Raw genomic sequence first — 23,796 nt, forward strand, 5'->3', positions numbered from 1 at the left:
TGCGTCAACATCACGTTATTAACTAACATTTAGAAAATCGATTTTTTGACATTTGTGAATCGATGCAGAATCGTCCACGTCCACATCACGATACATTTAAGAATAATTTTTTTCCCCAAACCGCCACTAGTCCAGATTGACAACTTACTGCTAAGCTTTTCATGTGCTCTGCTCGCATTCACATCACTTTTCTGCCGCTCCCTCAACCACTCACTCTCTACGCACACACATTACGCACTGCCCTCTTCCTTAATGGAGCTACTTTACTCTTATTCCAGTAACTTTCATGGAGATGTCCGTTGAAGAATGAGGAGAGGGAGGATGACTCAAAACAATTCCACGATAAGGGGTAGTAGTGGGGCGTTATCATGCTCACGCAGTGTGCAAGTGAAAATCATTAGTAGCCCATTGATATTAATGATCGTGTGAAATTTTAGCAGCAGCGCTTATGATTTATTCATAATTTATTCAAAAGAATGAATATAGGAGAAACACTGCTATAATAACCATTAATCAAGATAATCCATCCATGCATTAAATCTGACACATGTAGACAGACAATCACACTCACGATCAGTCTCCAATTAGCCTAACATGCACGTCTTTGGACTGTAGGAGGAAACCTGAACAGTGATCATAAAAGACTGATCCCAGTGCACTTAATGTGCCTTCCTGGTTTGTACTTTAAAAGCATATGAGACAAGTATCCTGGTGTAAGAACTTGTAGTGCTTTCTATACAAGTAAAGTGATGTAAAACTAATAGAAAACCAGGACTTTTTGTTTTCTCTTAGCAACCTGGCTGCAGAGTTTTGGATCAAATAATGTCCTGCTCCAACTGCTATCTGCCAGAAAATTGGTCCACAAATAAATGTTAACATTAACTCAAAATGAAACATCCTGTTGTTTGTTCATCATTCCATTTTCACATTTGCATTTTCACTCAAAACCAGTGGAGCAGACAGATGTTTGTGTTAAAAAATGGAAGGGATGTTAACTTTCAAATATAATAGGAGGACCAAAGATGACCTGAGAGTTGCAGTTGTTCACAAAAAATTACTCTCATATATAAAATATAATTAAGTACAGAATCCACAGTTTGAGCTGCCATCATGTCTCTGCAAAATTTACTAGTTTAATTAGATGCAGAGAATCTGCTCCTTAACACTGATACTTGGAGTTTATTTAATAACATTTCTCAGTCTGTTTTTCCAACCACTTAGCGTTTGCTCCCTCTGACATCTCAGCCTCCTGTTTCTAATGAGCATCTTTTCTCTGACTCGTAAAAGTCCTCAACTCGCAGCTCTGGAGATGCTTGTTTTAATTGCAGCCTGTGAGTGTTACTATTTCTAGAGTCAGTTTTTGGCTGAGCGTGCTCCCACCCTCGGAGTACTGTTTGCCAAAGCTCATCCACCCTCAACCAAAATTTGAAAGTGTTGTGTAAGTTCCCCCCAGCTTTTCTCTGTTGTCTTTTGTTCTTCCTCAACCATCTTTATTTGTTTTATCTTTGTCTCTCTCTCTGTTTTCCTGTCTCTTACATCTCCCTCATAATGTCCAAGCTGATGTAGTGTTATAGCCATTGAAGACATGGCTTCATCCTGTGGAATAATAAGATCCCTCTTGAAGTGAGAGACACACACACACAATGGAGGTCAAAGCGAGTAAGATAACTCATTCATGCAGGGATAAATCAGTTTAACTGCCCTCTGTCCTCTTGGCTCCTGAGCCAGCGGTCAGCGAGAGGCGTGTGGTGTTAGTGCTCTGATCTAGATTGAAATGTCAAGTGTTGGGAGCCAGGGGTATTTTTCAAAGTGACAGTGATAGTGTTATGTTAACTCACAGCAACCCTGTTTCACTGTCTCAGAAGATGTTGCAGGAGAGGAAGAGGTTGTAAGAAAGCAGGAGGGGGGTTGTTAACAGAAACTGATTTAGGTAAAACACTCACATCTGTTCTTGAGTGGCACCCCAAAAAAAGATGTACTGTGTTTTACTTGAAACAGAAACTATATGACAATGATAAATATCAGTCAAAATGGATTGCCAAGTGTAAACACATTGGGTTATTATTCATGGCATGATTTTGAGGATAACAATCCAGAATACATGAAGTTTCCCTGAAGTTAACCTCAGATTCAAGGATATGGATCATCAGGACTGTTATTCTTTAAGTTTATAAAAACCTTCAGTGTCATAACTATAGGTTGTTTATAAGAGATCAAAATCAGCAGCAGAACTGGAGTCGCATTATTCTTTGGCAAAACCTGGTCTAACATTAGGCTGAGTGTCCATACCACATTTTTTTCTGAGTGCCACTGTCTTTTTCAGATGTTCCCAGTGAGGAGAGAGCGTATGTGCCCACCTAGAGAAAACGTCTTTTTTCAGAGCGCTCCGACTGCTTTGTGCAGCCACACTGAGCACTTCTAGTCGAAAATCTCTGAACTCTTCAGAAAGATGCTGGTGTTGTCACTGTCGCTGCTCTTTAGGCAACCAATCGCATATTAGATGGGGCGTCCTCTCATCAGTACTCATGGTGAAAAAACAATGTCAAACAAATAAATAGTAGCCTAAGAATAACAAATAGATAATAAAAAGCAAAGGGGCGATGCTAGTCTATCATACAACAGTGGTTAGAGTGGTAATATGTTGTCAAGATATTGTTGTCATAGAAACAAAACCCATGCACAGCGTTTCATCAAAAAAGCGCTGGGTGCGCGGGGATGAAGCGCTCCCTGGCACCCTGCCAGCGCTTTTCTGCCAGAGAACAACGTTATATGGACAACCCCCCCCCCTTACCCACAATGCAAATTGAATGCTGACAGCAGAGATGAGGTGCAGCCTACAAAGGTCTAATAACCTCACCTCTGTCTAACACCACATCCTGAGACTTTTCAAATTTGCAGTCTTCAGCCTCAACCAATGAAATCACATAAATTAATCAGTTTTTTTCGCAGCTCCCTCTGGAGCCACAAAAGGCTTTATACAACTTTTTTCACATATGCAGTAGTTTTCCTTGAGACCTGTAACAAGACGTTAATATGTAAAATTGCTGCACTTCCCCTTTAAAACTGATGTTTTTTTTAAAATATATGTATATATTTGGGGGGACAGCCCAGTGTAAGGAACTAATTTGTCTAAATTGGATGTGGTAGCCATGATCTGCCACAAAGACGAGAGATTTACGTGATAATTTCCCAAGATCATGTACTTTATGAGTTTCATCACATACTATATTAGTTTGTCCTAGATTTGACAACGAGAGAAACAGATTAATTAAAGAATAGTGTAAGATTATACCCACCACTGTTAAGTTTGAGATTATTCAACACTAGAACATCAGAAACTTGCAAAGTTTCTTAAAATGATAATGGCTACTTTTAAGTTACTACTGAATATTTTGAATAGTGTACTTTTTAATTTACTTTCTTATCATTTCCTTCTTTGTTTTATTATATTTGCCCATTACTTGGCAACGAGCTCCACTGTACACTTGCTCCATTTCTCTTTCTTTTATTTGTATGTGTGTCCATATAACACAATGACATGTCATTGTGGAATAAAGAAAAAGTCTAAAGTCTACAAGTTTATAACCAGGATTTTAAATAGTAATACTTGTTATTCACTGTAGCAAATCTGTACAACTGTCACAATGGAAAGGTTAGTGTGTGTTATCACGAAACTCTTTTCCCTGGAGTAGTTTAGTGGTTAGTCTTTATCTGTGTTGTCAGTTTGTCATTACCTGAGTCTGTACTGTATTCCTGCACTAAGGCAAATATCAGTAATGTTTGAGGGATGAGCTCAGAATCTGTCTCTCCAAAACATCAGACACCTGGACTCTAGACGATCAATAAGCGGAGCAAACACACAAAGGACTGGTAATATATTTACAGAGAGAGCAGAGGGAGATGGAGAGAGACTGTGAGATAGAGAGAAAGATAAATGGCTGCAAGTTAGAGATTGGAAAAGCAGCAATTGACCCTGTGTTAGCGCGGAAGAAAACAGAATCGGTTTGGTGTCTTGTCAGTGTCATGGCACCTTGACATCAGACTGACACACACACACACACACACACACACATTGTGTCGATGAAATAATAGCAGCTACAGTGTTAAAGACGCACTACTGATTGACAGTCAAGGAGAAACCAATAATAGTCTTATTTGGTGCAGCACAGTGGTTAGCACTGTTACCTCACAGCTGGGTCCTGGGTTCAAACTCCAGCCATCACAGGTCCTTTCTGTGTGGATTTTGCATGTTCTCCTGTAGGTGTTTTCGTGGGTTTCTGCCAGGTGCTCCGGTTTCCTTCCACCACCAAAGACATGTACATTAGGGTTAATACTCCTGTCAGTGCCCCTGACTAAGGCACTGGCAAGAACTGCACTGCGGCTGCCCACTGCTCCTAGCTTATAGGATGGGTCAAATGCAGAGGTCACTTTCGTTATAATGTATGTGAGTGCTGAGAAATGACAATAAAGAAATCTTTATCTTATTCAAATGCATCCTGGTGCTTCAGTGGTGTAAGGTACATGCATTATAGGCATGTTACTGTGTCCTGGTTTTCAGTCCTGTTGAGAGCCCTTGTTGTATTTAAAGCATTTCTATCAGAAAATCTCATGAAAAGACCAAAACTAACAACACGTCCATCTCTGAATACTTACCCACCTCTCCACTCTGCCTTTAATACGCAGACCCAGTTCATGCTGAACAGGTCACAAAAGACATTGTTTCAGTTTTTAAAAAGGCTTTATTAGCATTTTTATGGTAATGGAGGTCCATGTTTCCCAGTGGCTCATCGATGTGTTTTTAATAGTTTTTGGACGGCAATGGAGGTCTATGGCGCAGAAGAAAACTTTTTTTCTTATTTTAGGTTTTGTTTACACAGGCAATACTTGTTATTCATCAGTTCCTTTTTGGTCTTTTTATTGGATTTACTGAAAAATAGAAATATATTATAATTTTATTATATAAATTTTTTTTATTTATAGTTATATATTTTTTAAAATATACTATTTCCTGACTTTTTGTCTCAAAAAGGACATACAAATAACCTTTACAAAGAAATGTATTTAGCACACTGGTATAACTTTTCCTGAATACAATGTGTTTGATCTTCTGTGCTTGCATGTTTCATCAATTGCTTCCTGCCTCGTAGCGTCTCTCTCTCACTCTCCGGCTCTCTTTTTCCCTCTGCCACTTTGAAACAATCTGAAGCCGGCGAGAGGACCGACTGCACACATCGCCATAGCAACGCAGTCTTAATGATGGCAACAAGCGTGACCTGAAGATTCCCTTTGAGAGCGTCTGGGCGAGGGATGGAGTGTGAAGCCACAGCTCAATTGACTCCTCAGTTTTGCCCTCTAATTTGCTTCCCTCTCACTTCTCCCTCTACTTATTCATCAGTGTCTGCACTCTTCCTCTTTTCAGACAGCCAATAATGAGACTGAATAGACACTTGATCGAGCAGGTTGGCCTCCTCTGTTTGGTAACCACGAGGAAGAAATCTAATCTAACTCCTTAACACACATACCGCGCTCTCTCTCTTTCACACACACTCAATGCATGGCCCAAAACTAAACTCAGTTTTTATGTTATTATCTCCATGATGCTGGTGCAGCTGACCTCATGGAACAGGTTACCAGAGGTTGCTATGGTTACACAGAAATGAGACCTTACAGCCGTCTGAGTTTCTGAAGTTGTGCAAACACATGCACAAAAGCACACAAAGATGAACAAACAAAACAGTGTCAGGAAAATCCACAAACAAATCCATCATGCAGAATGATAATAAAAAGTTTATTTAATAACGATAATTCAGACTGAATCTAATCAGCTCACAGTTTTAAGCAGGTAATCTGTGAGCTATAACTGTTTACATTTGTGAAGCAGCTCTCACTGTACACACAAACACACACACACCACAGAGCACTGCTTATATATTGTGCCCCGAAGGCCGCAGGTCACCACTTCACATCAGTCTCTGATCTCGATAAACTCAGTGTATGCTGCATACATCTCTCCACTAGCAGCAAAATTATTGACATGAGACACAATTATATTCAAATGTATACAATTGATATGGTAATGTTATGTGTGCTCGAGGAAAAAATCAAATTTTCATGTTTAGTTTGTGTAGAATTTAATATCCCAGTGTTTTCAGTACTTTTAATTATTGTTTGATTGTTCCAGTCGGATTGGTTTCTCTCTATTTCCTAAGAGCCTCGTATCACTTCACTATGATGTGTTATTTCTCTTTCTAACCTCGCTGCACATTTGTGCTCTCATCAGTAACCTTCCTTTTTGCTGGAGACAATTGTTGGTTCCTAAACATTTCTTAAAGAATAAGGGTGATCATGCTCTATATTTTTCTCATTTTCAACAAATCCAACAGTATGAAACCAACAGAGCATTAGTCAGTCTTTCAATACTTTCCAATGTCCCCAGCCTGTCTGTGGCACTCACTCCCAAAACCATTAGTTCCTAAATGAACACTTGTATCTTAGAAAAACGGATCACAATTATAAATCTTCATTTCTAAAAATAGGCTAAATAATGTCCTAAAACAGCAGCAGTTTTGAGCAAAGGTTACTAAAAGAGGAGTCAATTGTGTATTTGTCGGGGACTATTTTTAATCACAGATCCTTTGAATATTTGAGAAACATCACCAACACCTGCCTGAACGTTCTGGTGACCCAGGAGTATAAAGATCCCTTTATGATATAAAGACATCTTTATGATATAAAAATACTCTTGAATAATACATTTGTTTCTCGCAATTGGCTTGTCAAAAAAATAAAATTACATCTCTTCCTTCTCCCTCCCATTGAAAAAGACAGTCTCCTGTTTCACTACAAAGTTCATTCTTAGTGTACAGTATGTGCACTTCTCCTACATAATGCTTGTGTAAGTTGTATACTGGACCACGATTGGCTCTAGGCTAGTTGTGATGTCACTAATCCTGCTTATACATACATGTCTTAAACTTAAGACTAAAGTTACATTTGTAATGAGCACAGAGAAACTTTCCACCTTCAGTGGATGAATGTGAAAACAGCCCTCTAGTGTCAAACTCTGCATATACATCATACTGCACAGTGAAGTTCAAACATCCAACCGAAGAAACAATTATCAAAGCACTTTTTTTTTACTGGAGAGGGGCTTGAAGATGCTGTCCATATAATTGCAACGCCCCTAGTTCATGTCCGTTTAGGGACCTTTGTTGTCTGTCATTCCTCCTCCCTCTCCCCTCATTTCCTGTCACCTCACCTCTATTGTCTCTATCAAATAAAGTAAAAAAAAAAACAGATTCTTAAAAAAAAAAAAAGAAAATATAAAGAATTTAAAAGAAAAGAAACACCTGGCTGTGGCAGATGGATATAAAGTTAAATCTGTGAAAGAGTCCGAAGTTATCAGTTAGCACTCTGCATGTCCACAGCTTTGTCCCGCTGAGCTGTATGCACCACAGACTGATTTTCACTGATATGGAAAAACATCTGTTAAGCAGATTAAAGGTTGTCATGTTTTGCTGATCTGTGTGTAATAGGTTTACCATTTCCACTGAGCTGTTATAGTTTTACCTTGTCATACAAGCTGGCCAGAGGATTTATCCCGGTTGGTGTCTGGTATAAGCTGCTGATTAGGATTCATATGACATATATTATTTACTACAGTATGAATAAAATGAGGCCCTATCGTCACTTTTTTTGCTTGTTTGTATTTATGAGATTTCAGCTCAGTATGCTACCCATGTGGGCTGTCTTGACTGTTCTTAATCATCAAAGTGTGATTTGTATACTGTGGATTTGCTGTGTGGCTGTAGACATCACACATTTTTAAGCTTCATTCTTATCATAAAATATGTGCAAATATTATGTTTTAATAAATGAACATCAGTGATTGAAGCGTAACTCGCACTGTGTGATTAAATTATCCGTTGAGGTTCAGTCTGTAATTGGGTGCAGATGTTTGCTATGAGTTTCAGTTATTCTGTGTCTCTTATTCATCTCTGTGATTCATGCAGCCTTAAAGAAGCAGGTACCATGCAGAGACAAACTCATTATGAAGAGATACCGCAGACAGTCTTTGTTTGATTGAATAGTTTGACTAGAATGACTTTTAAGGACCATCTTTTATGGCTGCTGGCTTCCTGGGGATTGTTATCATATGGAGATTTGGTTCTCTGATAGCATTAAGATGATAAATGACCTTCTCACTTCTTTGCAATGTGCTAAAATGGCAACAATAATAATAATAATGCTAAATAATAAACTTTATTTATACAGCACTTTTCAACAAACTTATGAAGTGCTGTATATGGTTGAACCAAGATTAGAACATTTCAGGACTGAGGCAAATAAAATCAGGCAATTCAAATAATACAAAAATAAAATGGAATAAAATCCACAACAATAAAGTAACAACAGTGATAATGAAACAGGTAAGACATGTTATAAAACGGTGTGCTAGGATTAATAAAAGGCCTTTTTAAAAAGATAAATTTTGAGAAGTGATTTAAAAGATGTATATCCTGCAACCCTCAGATTCTCAGGCCGGGAGTTCCAGATCTGAGGGGCCCTGACTGCAAAAGACCGGTCACCTTTAGTCTTGAGCCAGGACATAGGAACAGCCAGCAGAGCCCTTCCCGAGGTTCTGAGGCCATGCTCTGGCTCATATACTGAACAGGGACGACCTGATTTTTGAGATACTCCTTAGTTGATAAAAACATCATTGAACAACATTTGTAATTTGTTTTTCAAATGAAAGATCACTGTCCAATATTACACCCAGGTTTCCGGTAGGTTTGATATTTCTTTTGGACCGAAGAGAATTATTTCTGATTTCTTTTCGTTTAGCCGGAGACGGTTTTGGGACATCCAGCACCTCATTTCTGCCAGAAAAGATAAAAGATGACGAAGTGCCTTCTTCACTGGTTTTTAATGGGACATAAATTTGTGTGTCATCTGCATAACAATGGTACTGGTTTCATGTTCATGTATGTTTGTGATTGTATAGATCTTCTGTGCTGCTGGGTTGAAGATGTGTGTGAAGCGTCCACGTTTTAGAGTTTGTAGCTTCTTTGGATGTCTACTGTCATGGCTACAACTTTGTGTTATATCAGAATCAGCTTTATTGGCCAAGTATTTGAACACAAAATACACTTAACACCTTTTATTAAATTCACTACAAATATTATATGAGTCTGGACAGACATGGATGTAAAATGCAACTTGACTGATTGGAGGAGGCATACAACCGCAAGGCAGTATTTCTAGTTTCAGTCTACATTTTAAAGTAATGATAGCAAAGAGGAAGATGGTTTATAATAGTTAGGATAGCACACTGGGAAAATGATGATAATCATATAATTTTCATCTGTTTCCATTTTGTATGCAAATGCAAATACAAAAGAAGAAGAAGAAGGTCATTAGACAAGCTTAGTCAAGTGAGTCGTTCATGTGCATCTACATCACCAAAGAGAATATTATTTTGTTTTTTGGTTAATTTTCTATGCTCTTGTCGAAACAATCACTTCAGATTGGAATCCAGTTTCACATGTGGTCAAGTTACAAAAGTTGTGTTCTTTGACATGACAAAATAATCACAATATTTATTTATTTTTGACGGGGGAGATGAGGCTCAGTAAATCTAAAGGGTTTGCAGCTAATTCGTTTTTTTGTGCACTCTTATATGTGGAGTGTATGTAATATATAACTATGAAACTGCTGATAGCTGTAATGAGCAACAGAAGGAAGGGAAGATTGAAAGAAAAACACAGATTTGTTCATTCTTCAGTTTGTCATAAGCAGCACTGTGACAATCACTCGGCCCGACCATCAGTGCTGTCGCTTTTTAAAGATTGTACTGATGAGAAGAACTGTATGTCCTCTGTGTGGAGGATGTGTGTGTTTCTGTTAAATTATCTCTAACAAAAGATGTAGCCACTAAAACAATCTCTGCTGTGGCATTAGCATTAACATCTAAACTTGAAAAAAAGAAGAAATGTCATTTTGTAGCTATTTTTCACACATGTTGCTGCTCCAGGAAATTTATTTAGTAGCAGAGAAAAACTAAATGGGAGACTTTTGTGTTTTTTTGCACACCAGACTCGTAAACTGTCCCTTGCTGATTCTTCCTGAGGCGTCCTCAGGCTGTGTCTTAACCTCCATGAATTGCTTTTCTTCTTTTATTTGGGCTGCTATATATTTATACTGAATTTAGCAAACTGTGCAGCTGCGCTTTGGTTGTCTCTTTTGCATTTATGCCCTCTGGACAAGAACAGCATCCATTTAGGAATCTGTCAGTGCGCCATGCCAGAGAGTTTGTTGATTTGATTGATCATTATTGAAGTCTGCCTCAACTCCACCTTCTGATAATGTGGTCCTGCTTCAACGTTTTTTCCAGATTGTATCGCAATCTGTCATTTTACTTGCTTCTCTTGTCACCAGAATAGCTAATCTTAGTTGTCCACAAGCACGTGTACCCATCTATCCGCATGAGTTGCAACTCTATGTCTCTATACTGTACAATATTTGCAGTATGTGTGAAGGATGCTGGTTCTCTATATGAGATCAAGAGACACCATAAGGAAATGTTGAGCTGTACTGTTAAGGACTGGAGCTGATGAATTGTTTGTTTGTCCCTTTTGGGAGTCATCCCTTGTGTGTCAGCATTGATTCTGTCTTTGTGAAACTGGCTGGCACGCAGGTTTTTGTGAGTGGGTGAGTTAGCATATACTACAAGTGTGTGTTTCTGTGTGCGTGTATGTGTCCACTAATCTCTTCTCTTCTCTTCTCTTCTCTTCTCTTCTCTTCTCTTCTCAGAAACTAAGGTTGAGCTGGAGGATCTTATGGCAGACATCAAGAAGTTGGCCAACAAAGTACGCTCCAAATTAAAGAGTGAGTATAATTCTCCTGCTAGAGCATTTTCTGTATCACCTAAATATTTTGATCGCCTGTGTTTAACTAAGTCAATGTTTAGTAAAAAAAAATCTAATACTGGCAAATGCTTGTCAAGAGCCAGACCATTTATTCTAGCTAAAAATTATTCATTTGTACAGCTTCAACTAACAATTATCGTCATTATTGATTAGCGTTATTAATCTTATTATTTTCTCACTTAATCAATTGATCACTTGGTTTTTATAACTGTGAAAAATGCCCATCACAGTTTCCTACAGGCCAAGTTCCAAAACCCAAAGACATTCAATTAACCAAAATGTTAAGACAAAGAAAAGCAGAGAACTCTCATTTAAAGAAGCTTAAAACCATCAAATGTTTTTGCTTGAAAAGGAACTTAAACAATTATCAAAATAGTTGCACATCTCATCTTAGTGTTTGGTAATTTTACATGATAAACAATGAATTGTTTTGTGCTATTCTTAACAAAGCTGATATATTACAACAATATCCATAAGCAGCTGTTTATCTTTTATGTAATGTGATGGTCATGGTGCTTTCTGGTGAGGGGACAGAGGGAAACAAGTGAGACATAAAGAGACAGTGAACTGTATAGTGTTTGGCAGGTAACAGACAACTCAGTTTACACTAGTGGATCCTGTGCTGCAGTGGGCAGAGTGATTAGTGTCACTCACCACAGAGGTGGTTGGCTGTGATTCATTCACACAGAGTCATATTCATACAAACTGATTACTGTTATAGTCTCATACTGTGTGCAGGCATAATGGACATGTAGCTAGTCCTGGATTACACCCCCAATATGTATTAGTATCCTTGCTTGGTTTTTATCCCTGCATGTTTATATGTATGTGTGTGTGTTAGGCCAATAATCTTATTCTCTTTCGCCCTCCCACCTTTTAAGCTCTTCTTGTATGCTTGACAATACCTTTTTCGCCTCTCTCTCTCCCCTCCTCTGGCATATATGAATATTTTGTCATATTCATGTGCCATTCCTGAAATCATGTGGCATCAAAGCTCCTATGTCCTCTCTACGGTGCCGTCCGACAAGGCTCAGGTGTCAAAGAATAGGGGTCAGATCGAAAACATCTGTATAAAGTAAAAGTAGAAAGTAGAACACAACTTCAATGAAGAAAGCAAGAAGATAATAGCCCCTATCCCTCATCCTTGTGCCTACAGCATAGAGACGCACGCACATATACACACAGTGTCATGTGCACATATATGTACACTGATACACACACTTGACACAAGTGCTGTCAGGCGAAACAGGCTCTGCATCACACGCTTCTAACTGTGTCACTCCAGTTCACATCACTTGTTGCCACAGGATACCTTTGTGTGTGTGTTTGGTTAGTCAGTAAGTGACCTCATCTTTGTCACACTGCACACTGGGATTGATCCTCAAGAGGGAGTAACATCATTTACTTTATCTTTAACTTTCCCCACCCTATTTAATGGATTCAGAGGAAGTCGATGAATTTCTTTAAAAATAGAAGACACACAATGCAGATGTTGATCTTGATAGATTTAGGTATATCTACTGTAAAGTGATACATCTTTAACAGCTTTGAAAGTTCTAGAGAGAAACACTTACTAATAAAATTAAGGGGTTAAGAGTTGAGTTTAGACAATGGTCCTAATGCAAGTCAATTTTTATATTTTCATCCTCACCTCTCTTACTTTTTTCTGTGAGACTTCTTCTAAATCAGATTCAATAAACTCTCTTAGCAAACTTATCACAAATTGCTTGTTCAACCTAATGAATGCGACTTATGATCATTAGCATAATCTGCACCCTCTACAATTGCTATATACAGTATGCTATACAAAGATGTATGGTGTTGTATACAACATATACAAGGCTAAACAAGGTTAGTTGTTCATTTTTATTCACAAAAATATTAAGAGTTAAAAAAGAACAAAGGCAGTGTTTTCCCCCTTTGGAGATAGATCAGCTCAAAATTTCAGTTTGTCCAGTACTTTGGTTTGTGACCAAACACACAAATTAATGGCATTCCCATCAGCCTCAGCTATACTTTGTGTTTAGTGCTGATTAACAAATGTTAGCATGTTAACATGCTAAACTAACATGGGGAAGATTTCTAACTTTATACCTGCTAAACATGCAAACAAACATAAACAACCTGCTGACTGAATGTATGTTTTTGCGTATTCGTCCAGGTATCCTGCAAACCATTGAGCAGGAAGAAAAGCAGAACAGGTCATCAGCTGACTTGAGGATACGTAAGACACAGGTACAGCAGCAGAGTCAAGTCACCTCTGTTTCACTGTCAGTATATGTTCATACCTGCTTAAATTAGTTATAAGTTGGCGTCTGCTGCCAGCATCAAGCAGGCTTAATTTAAGTGTTTTGTTGTTCTCCACTGTCTCTCCAGCACTCCACACTGTCCCGTAAGTTTGTCGAGGTGATGTCAGAGTACAACACCACCCAATCGGACTACAGGGAGCGCTGCAAGGGACGCATTCAAAGACAGCTGGAGATCAGTGAGTATCAGTGAGTGGGAGACTAAACCCTCCACCACCCTTCATACTGACTGCACACATATTAGCACTGCATGGATCCAGCACATCTGCATCTCTTCTAAATCATGTGGTGTTTATTGTTCTGTTTTTTGAAATGTTGATGTTGCAGTTGAAGTCGTCAAGTTATACATGGGGAACCTGACCATTTTCCCCAATAATTCTTTTTGTTTTCAAATCAAGTGCCTTATTTGTTTGCATCGTCTTTAACTGTTAAAAATCACAATCAAAAGTCAGACAATCAGCTCTTGGTCACTTGACAGGAAATACTACACACTTTAAATCCTGTTTTATATGGAGAAGGAGCTGGGGGAGGAGTTAACATCGTTAGGAAAGAGGGAAGACTGTCAAACAAAGACAATAATAGTTGAAAACAGAACTGACATGCTGATCTTTATGTTGAGGCATATGTATTGTACTGTGCCCCAGATGCCATGTTGGTTATCTTCCACCATGTCACACCACAGGGGATAAAATGACCGACTGTCATCCTCGATGCTCATTTTCATTCTTGATGCCAAAGGTTTGTCAAATCAGTCTAATATCATGTAGTCTGATCCCACCTTTAGGGGCTGGATGTGCCATTTATGCTATGGCCTGGATTTGGATAAGTGCGCTGTAAACTGTTACTATGCACAAAATATGTACAAAAATGTTTGCCTAATGTATAACTGTCATAAAAGAGTCACTGTTAATCAGGTGCACTTTGAAACTTTTGGTCATTTCTACACAAAAAAAAAAAAAAAATCACAATTACCTGTCATTCCTCTTCAGGTTTATTGTCAAAACAGTCAACAGGATTCCCATATTTCCTTGTATGTGTTTTACTGCATGCTAAGCAAAACATCCTCTTCATCTTCATCCTCCCCGTTATTTGTTAGATGTTAGATTTATTTAATTAAGCTAGAAAGACAATATGTATTTCAAAATCATTTTACATCTGCAGAGTATATCGGTATCATCTATGTTAGCAGGAGGGTTACTATGTCTACTTACCTGTATTAAAGGTCCAGTGTGTAGTATTTAGTAACATCTAAAAGAACAGACTTGGTAAAAATTGAATAGATTATTTATAAGTATATCTTAATTAGTGTCTAATCAGCTGAAAATAATAATTGTTGTGTTTTCATTACCTTAGAAATAAGCCCTTTATATCTACATGGGAGCGGGTCCCCCTCCACAGTATTACAAATGTCATTATTCTTAGTGTTGTTTTTTATATTTTTATTTTCTGGTTCAAACTAGTGAATTACAGTTAACATAATCTGAAGTGGCAATGAAAATTAATCCATAACATGTACTACAGTGCCCTGTTCTGAGGATCAGTGGTATTCAAACTTCACTACTGTTTTATGTTGCTTTATAAATATAAATAATGACAATAAAAATTAATGGTGGAAGTGGTAATGACAATATACTGACACAGCAGGGAAATACTGTCATTGTATAAGTATATATTAATATGTTTATCATTGCAATTATCACAGCACATCTGATGAATGTCTTTTATTTGGTAAACTTGCACATTTAAGTTGAACAAATGTGAAAATATAAACAAAAAGTTTAAAAATTATTCAGAAAATATATAAATATAGAAAATGTATAGAACAAGTATAAAATAAATAAAATATCAGAAATGTAACAAATAAATATGAGATGATCTGATGCCTTGATGATGAACAGGCAGGTGTGTGAGTACCTGAGATACTGTGTGGAACTTGTCCCTGATCCTCCAAACACATCAACTGGAGATGACAAGTCAGTTTTCCTGGCCTAAAGAGCCATGCTGTCAATAGATGAAATGTCTATAGGCAGCATAACGGTACTCCCGGTTGTCATCCCCAGGCTTCCTGGTTTGGCCAATTACCATAATGTCCTCCCAGTATCGCCTGTGAATTCATAAAAAGCATTTTCAAGACAGTACTAGGGGAAGTGCGGTATTGCGGATAATGTTAAAAGTAAAGTTAGACTTTTCTGTTGGCTTCCCAACTCATTTTAAAAACACGAGAGAAAGAGAGAGAGAGAGAGCAGCTGTGGTCGATTGAGCTAGAGGGTGAATGAAGAGAGGGAGCGCTAGTAACGTTAGTGGGGAAGCTGGTGAACCAGATCGATAAACGTTATTTTCTGATTGTTTCACAGTGGTTAGCTTCTAAAGCATAAACACACCCACACACCTCTTCAACCCTGCAGCTGTGCGTTGCGCCGCCTGCTTTGGTCTGAATACGGGCTAAACAGAACAGCAAGGCGGATTACAGGTGCAGTATTCCCGCCTTGAACGGGCTGTGTAAAAGGGGCTACTGACTTACATTACACTGATAACACATCAAACTATCCAGACCACAGTAATGTAAAGCACAGAGCTGCTATGTAAATACCACTTTGTGTTGTATTGGCATTTTTAATATCGTGCAGAACAGGTAGGAATATGATAAAATAATTGTATAAATAACGTCACAAACCTCAGCCTGCTTCTGCGGTGCCGGTGTTTGCTCTCCTCCCTCGCCTGGCCCTGCCTGCAGCAGAACCGCTAAGTGGCCCTCTTCCTCTCCCGCTAACCTCCGGTACTTGACTCTGCAAATGGATAATAAAATATGTAACGTTATCCTGCCAACGCTATCTCGCAATAATGCCTAACGTTAGGATAAAATAACATAAGTTTTGTTTAGCATGACATTGCTAATGTTAGCTTGTATTACCAAAACAATAAAACACTCATAATTGCTATCTTACTTGTGAGCTATAACCTATAGTATTAAAGACTAAATAATTAAATACATCTTCACCTCATCGCTTGACTTGTTAATAATGCTCGAAGTTCGTGGACGATGACATCTTCAGCAAATAGCTTCTTGTCCTTGAAGGCCACCGTAGCTTCTGGAATCTCCAAAGTCTTAGGGAGGACACTAAACTGTTAACAACAACGGCTCAATTTTAATCAGTGAAATTCATGTGGCGAGAGGTGCTATGATTGCAGAAGCAGACACTTCTCACATTTCTATTTTTGAAGCTTTTGCCTCTGATCGGAGAAAAGTTCATCATTACAACATCCTGCGAGTGCCGTAACCATTTTCGAGACTCGCAGCTCCATTGTCTCTAGTTTTTAGTGTTGCACTTAAATAAATCGTTACTTTACTGGGTTGACATGCAGTTGCATGCATTTAAAAAAAAACGAACATATCTGATACTAACAGAAATATATTAAGTGCAGTATATTCTTCCGCATCCAATCGAAAAAGAGGCTTAACTTGGGTGGTGAAAATACATTACCTGAGCTCCAACCTGTTGACTGTGTATGCACAAGAAAACACTATCCATTACCTCTTTTGTTTATAAAGAAATTACACTTTAACTCATCCATATTTTATGTTGAATTGGACTAGTGTGTGCAAAACAACCACTCACTTTCCAAAACACATACATCACCAACACCTACACTCATATTCATGCACATGCCAGGTTGCTGCAGCTAAGATCTGTGCTCCTCTCACACATGTCACACCGTATGCGTAATATGATTTGACAGATATTAGCTGCAGGCCCAATGCTCCTGGACCAGGCACTGACACGGCCTCTGCCACGGCATCCTGGCAGGCTACTCTGCACCAGCTGCCCCTAACAGTCATTGTCACACAGTCACCTTAGACACAAAGGCACACACATGCACACACATGCAGAAAAGAAAACTGTGAGTCAGTTAGTGGTAATAGCAGAGGAGATCAGGGGCAGTTGTGTGGCAGGGCACTTGGTATGGATGTAATTTCCTCTGGCCATCTGTCAGTTTAGAGTGGACACATGCAGCCAGGTCTGGATGTGTGAGCACCGCCCAATATAACTCCACTAAATGCGGTCCAGTCAAAAGAACATTGGCAACTTGGTGAACATACAGGTTCTTTGAGGGGTTAACTGAAGGACCAACACAAACCATCGTCATGGAGTAAAACACACACACCTGACTCATTTTTTCCTCAAGCTCCTCCAGATCCATTTGGATTTGATTTGTCAGCTGGTGGAGTCACAGGAGGCCTTAGCTGATATCACCTGTTGTCAAGGAAGGGATTAGACACATAGAGAGACTACAGAGATGAAATGAAAGCATAAAGGAGATGGGAAATTATGAGAATGAAGGAAAGAAACACATTTTTTGAAGGAAACAAGTTCACAAGTCTCGAATAAAGCTTTTTCCCTTAAGATCACATTTGGTCATATATTTTGATTTAACACCTTTTAGTTCCTTCAGGTTTATTTGGTAAGAGAGCTGTGTTTTCTGTAGTGCCAACCTCTTTGACTTGTTTGTGTGTGAATCAATAAGAGTGTGTCACACACAGGGGGAAACCAAGTCTGTTCTGTCAGACTGAGTATTGATATTTTCTCTCCTGCTTCTCTCCTGTTCCTTTCACCTCTACACAAACCTGCTTGATACAGAGATTAAAAAAACAGGAAAGCATCAGACATTTTTAATACAACAGCATTTTTGCCCCTATTTGCATGGACAACCAGAAGTTCTTTGGGTGTCTTTCTGTATAAATAAAATGGTTGAACAAGTACCCAGGAGCAAAAAATTGTGAACACAAAACAATTTTTCTGGATACTGCATATAATACTGTCACACTTTTGAGATATCAAGGCAAGCCATGTGTTTCTATAGAATATGCTACGTCATTTAACAGTTTGGATAACTTCAATGCCTACCTTATTGCATAAATAAAAACTGATATTGTTGAAATACTTTCCATAAACAGTACTGTTGTCAGTTGCACGGCCTCTCCTCCACAATTTATTCAACTCACACTTTTATTTCAACAACTATTGGATGCATTGCTGCGAACTTTTGTACAGACATTCATGGTCCCCAGATGATAAATCCTACTAACTTTGGTGATCTCCTGACTTTTACCCTTAACACTATCTTGAGGTTCGTATTTGTGGTTTTGAGTGACAACAATTGGATGGATTGTCATGTAATTTGGTACAGATATCTGTGGTGCCCAGAGGATGGCTTGTAATAACTTTAGTAATCCCTTAGCTTTCCCGTAGCTCCTATACTGCTATCATCAGGTCAAAATGTCAATATGTCCAATGCTTTGGTTTATGACCAAATACCTGCAAAACTGAAGACATTCCCATGAGCCTGAGATACTTTTGAGTGCTAATTAGCAAATGTAAGCATGCTAAAGTAAGATGCTGAACATGGTAAACACTATACCTGCCGAACATCAGCATGTAAGCATTGTCGTTGTGTGCATGTTAGCATGCTGATGGTATCATTTAACTCAAAGCACTGCTGTACTTCAGTGTAGCCTCACAGAGCCGCTAGCGTGGCTGTAGACTTTTTGTCTTGTGAGTTCATTGTTGACACTACCATTACAGTCAACTGAACTTTATTTAAATATGGTTCATTCATATCCTTCGTCAAGTCACTGTTAATCACTGATAGTTAGATTAAAGCTGGCAAACCAGCAGTATGTACTATTTTAAATTACAATACGATTGAAATACTGAGCTAATATTCAGCCTGTTGTGTCAGTGAATTATAGGCACAGTTCTTGAATATTATTGAGGCTTAAGTAACACCTCTATTTGAATATTTTTGCATTGTAAATTAAGATTAAAAAACACATTGGGATATGGTCATATTTCAAGCCAATGAAGTGGCCTTTACTGTATGTTGCCTTTTAGTTTAATATTGATTCAGAATGAATATTACACGTTTATTTATTTAAGCAGTGAGCAGACAGGCAGGCTCAGCAGGATGGAGGGTATGTTGGTCACAGGCATCACAGGGCCTCTTTGACATTTGATTGTTATTTTATTTCCCTGCGGACACTCCTTTAGCTGGGAGAGACACACTCACAGTGCCGGGGAAAAAGACAGAGATGTACACCAACACATTCTTCTGGTATAATAAACATATTGACCTACATGTGAACAAGTAAACAACAGGTAAAAAAAAAAATTACATATGCACATTTTCTCATTCCTTTGCAGGTGAAATTGATATGAACAGAAGCTTATTTCATTCTGCAGGCATGAACATTTGAGTGGTTTGCCTTTTCACTCAGGTCCTTGGGGGTCTCACTTCATTTGTGTTACATAACAATGGAGATGAAATAATATTGTTAGTGGTAGCAACATCGTATGAATGATTTAATAACCAATAAATGCTACGGGTGAATTGAGACTTCTTGGCTTCATATTAGGTTTCTCAGGGTTTGGGTCTCCATGGTAACAAATAAGAGGCTCCCTCGGAGCCTGTCAGGGCTTTAAAAAAGCCAGTGAGGAGTGGGAATGCGCTTGTGTGTGTGTGTGCGCGTGTGTGGGAAGTGGGATAAATAGGGTAGGGTAGCACCAGAGGGCCTTCCCTCTTTTTTCTTCACAATTATCCATGACTCATTGTCGCTTTTCTCTGTCCTTCAACTCTAACTCTGACCCTCTTAATGTTGCAGTTTTAGCCTTAATGATAGAGAAATTATTTATTATCAGAGGGGAATAGGGGATTGATCACCATGATGTGTTGAATGTGGCCTCCTCTTTGTGTCCCGTCTTCATCCTCTCATTTGTCAAACTGCAAAATGTCATTGCTGAACATGAGTAGATTGTTAAGTACCGTAATGACGCAGTGGGACCACTTAACCACAGCTAAATCAAAATCATAAGTTTTATATGAATATGAAATTTGGACATAAAATGCCAAATGCCATTATATGTAAAGAGAAATTAAACACACACAGGCACATGTGCACGCGTTCATGCACCGCACAGTAAATATTAGAGAGCGGCTTCATCAGTATTCTTTTCATGAAGGCAATCATCGCCTCTGACTCCCAACCATCATCACTCACCATCAACCTGCCTGCTCTGCCACCAAGACCCCCGCACCAACCACAGGTCTTCATCACACATATAAACAACATTCTGATTAGGGCATGAATGGAGGTTTTGTAGTTGCATCCAGAATCTCTTAGGAACCACAGCTGCTGGAGGTCTGGTGCAGAACGAGTTGGAGAGAAAAAGTATATCTGACAAAGCTGTTATGAGTGTAGGTCTATTTGGATATATTATGGGTAAAACTGAATTGACTAGTGTTTTTTTTTATGAATAGTTCAACATTTGGAGAAATAAGCTTATTTGCTTTCTTGCCAAGAGTTAGATGAGAAGATCGATACCACTGTCAAGTCTGTTTGGTAAATAAGAAGCTACTGCCAGCAGCCGGTTAGCTTAGCTTAGCTTCCCCCTGTTTCCAGTCTTTGTGCCAAGCTAAACTAACTGGCTGCTCATGGTAGCTTCATAACATTAGCATCATGAATATGACATCAACTCAGAGAGGTTGGAGAAGGGGAAAAGATTGTGAAACTGTATATACTGTACTGTATCTCACAGAAGATTTATATGGAAGCCCATTTCCGCCACTGTGATGAAAAAAAAAATCCTGTAAGTCATTCAAATGAGAAACTATCTCATAATAATGACTTAGTATTATTATGAGATACTAAGTCATTATTTTGAGATACTAAGTCATTATGAGATATTAAGTCATTATTTTGAGATAGTTTCTCATTATAATGACTTACAGGATCTTTTTTTTTCATCACAGCGGCGGATATGGGCTTCCATAGATTTAATATGTGCAAAGGAAAGACTGGAGATGATACTGACTGGCTGTGACTTACTGTATCAGCAGGGCGGAAATGGAGCCCAAGAGAAACAGCTCTGCAGTCACAGTCAGCGCTCATACACAAGGATATTACTACACGTGTAGCAAAGAGGTGTAAGGAAATGTATATGAAGTGGGACAACTCTGTCAGGGAAAATAAAGACAGATGAGGAGCAAATACATCAGCAGGAGGAAGCGGTGAAGTGTGCTGTCATATAGGCAAGGTCGATAGATAGATAGATAGATAGATAGATAGATAGAAGCTTTGTTGGGGGCAAACAGATAGGTATGTGATGATCTTTACTGTTTAGACTTAAGATAGCACACACACACCCAAAAACTATGAGGCCTGCTTACATTGATTTTTCCCATATGGACAATTTGAGGGGAAATATCAGAGATTATCTGCTAGAATGAGATGCAGTCTTACACTGCAAATGACGTGCACACTGACACAAGCTGTTCTGATACTATCAAACATGACTGATATTTTCAGACTCAACATTTGCACAAGCCCTGTGGTGTGTAGAAATCAGATTGATTCAAAGAGAAAAAAGACACAAGTTTTTTTTTGGTTTAAACAAATTGTAATGCAGTGTAGCTTACCTTTATGGCTGCAACTATTATTTTCATTATTGAATCTGTTGATTATTTTATTGATTAGTCGATTAATCGTTAAAAAAGTAGGTCAGTAAAATGTTCACTGTTTCCTAAAGCCCAAGATGACATCCTGAAATGTCTTCTTTTGTGACAACCAGCAGTCCACAACAACTGTCGTAGAAGACTAAAGAAACCATAAAATATCCATATTTGAGAAGCTTGATTCAGAAGAGTTTGATATTTTTTAATTATTAGAAACAAGTAATTGATTATCAAAATAGTTGGAGATTATTTTCAACTAATCGTTGCAGCTGTTCAAAATAGTATTTAAAACAAACAAAGTGTGCATAGATCTAAGAGTATTAGAGGTTAATGACACGCATGTCATGCACAAGTTAAATGAAGCAATGCAGGATAAATGCTTGTATGCAATAGGTTATCATGAAAATTTGGGGCTTTTTTCCATTACAGCGTCAAAATCCACCATAACAAATGGATCTACAGAGAAGGAAAGCTCAAGAGCAATATAGTTTATGTTAACCTCAGAAATTGTTTCAGTCAGTTATTTTACACACCTGATCATCTTCACATTAGTCTGGGAGAAAGCTAGATCTGTAAGACCTTATTTGGACAGGAAAAATGTATCACATCTTACTGGCCAATATTTGAACTGTAAGCCTGTAAGTGTTGGAGCTGTCCAGTGTTTATGTAACTGAAGTTGTGTATGGTGTTGAGATTGCATACTGAGTCTGGTAGTTGTGGGACTGCACCAATTGTTGTTGAGCCTTGTGTTGCAGGTCAAACTCAATTGCATATTTGCTTGATTGAATAGCGACAATGTCACAAACACACACTTAACCCTGTCACATTCAGATCAGCTTGAAGCGTAAGTTAGTTAGTTAAAGGCGCGGCTTGTCCGGTGATCCAGATCCATGATGGTACAGACTTATATCTGCTATAACTGTTATTCCATCATTCATTTTGACTCCAGCAATAGATGTTTATCCTGAATTCTGGCAAATGATTTTTAAGAATAAAGAGTTTAAAATGCAGTGGAGACAGATTAGACAGAACAGGCACACAGCTTTTTAATTAATCCTCAGACAGATATGAAGAAGGAAGGGGGATGGCTATTATTATCCTTGGAGTTTTATCAGCGCTTCTTAATGTGGTCCTCATCCACTGTAGTTTGAGGAACCCTTTAAATCCAATTGCATTGCACCTACACCACTTAATTCCTGGGCTTAAAATTATTAGTAACACATTCACTAAATCTCTAACACCTACACATGTTTACGACTGTGTGTGTTTGTCTCTTTAGCTGGGAGAAACACAACAAATGACGAGCTGGAGAGCATGTTGGAGAGTGACAACCCAGCTATCTTCACCTCGGGGGTAAGTGATGGAACAAATGCAACAATAGTGCACACAAAGCATGTTTTTAATCTAACTCTACTCCTCTCTAACTCTTTCCTCCTCTAATATGATCTTAGATCATTATGGACAACATCACCCAGCAAGCTATGAATGAGATCGAGACGCGGCACAATGAGATTATCAAGTTGGAAAACAGCATCAGAGAGCTTCATGACATGTTCATGGACATGGCCATGTTGGTGGAGAACCAGGTGAAATCACTGATCCTCTTTCTCTGTACCTACAGCTGTGTGGTTTTGGGCTCAACCAAACTCATGTGAAAACAAACCTGTTAATGCTATTCATAAATTGGTAATCTGTCTGCCATCATTTACTGCAGAGCAAAAATGGGCAATCTAGTCAAAATTCCAGTTTCCGGATTCAAGTGTTTCTTCTTGGCAGTGGTTTGAAAGGGTGGCCTGGCTAATGCAGAGGTTCAGTAGCACATGGGGTTCACAATGGTAAAATCATTAACCAGTTATAAGTATGCTAGCCTTCTGGAGCAGCTGCTACTTCTCCCTCTCGTGAAAATAACTCCACTTCAGACAAACAGCAACTGGCAGACTTTTAATTTGCATACAAGTTGTAGAGTGTATTAGTACAAACATAGGCCTATGTCTGCCAACAGAGTTGGAAGGAGGTTGTGTTTTCATCTCCATCTGGTTGTCTGTTTGCAAAAT

The 23,796-nt window shown here is 38.6% G+C and overlaps 1 protein-coding gene across 7 annotated transcripts in view; it reads left to right on the plus strand.

Annotated features, from left to right (window-relative positions):
- The window catches only part of stx1a (syntaxin 1A (brain)), a 63,868-nt gene that overhangs the window by 33,206 nt on the left and 6,866 nt on the right, over positions 1–23,796 (plus strand). For all 7 annotated transcript variants that reach the window (XR_006096386.1, XR_006096387.1, XR_006096388.1 and 4 more), the window contains exons 4-8: positions 10,813–10,887; positions 13,090–13,163; positions 13,305–13,413; positions 23,022–23,095; positions 23,194–23,328. Coding sequence is in view for 4 of the 7 variants with exons in the window: in XM_042413173.1 (XP_042269107.1) it covers positions 10,813–10,887; positions 13,090–13,163; positions 13,305–13,413; positions 23,022–23,095; positions 23,194–23,328 (467 nt within the window). In the remaining 3 variants the exon portion in view is untranslated. The remainder of the gene's footprint in view (positions 1–10,812; positions 10,888–13,089; positions 13,164–13,304; positions 13,414–23,021; positions 23,096–23,193; positions 23,329–23,796) is intronic.

This window comes from Thunnus maccoyii, chromosome 6 (genome assembly GCF_910596095.1).
Source record: "Thunnus maccoyii chromosome 6, fThuMac1.1, whole genome shotgun sequence".
In the NCBI taxonomy this organism is placed as follows: Eukaryota; Metazoa; Chordata; class Actinopteri; order Scombriformes; family Scombridae; genus Thunnus; species Thunnus maccoyii.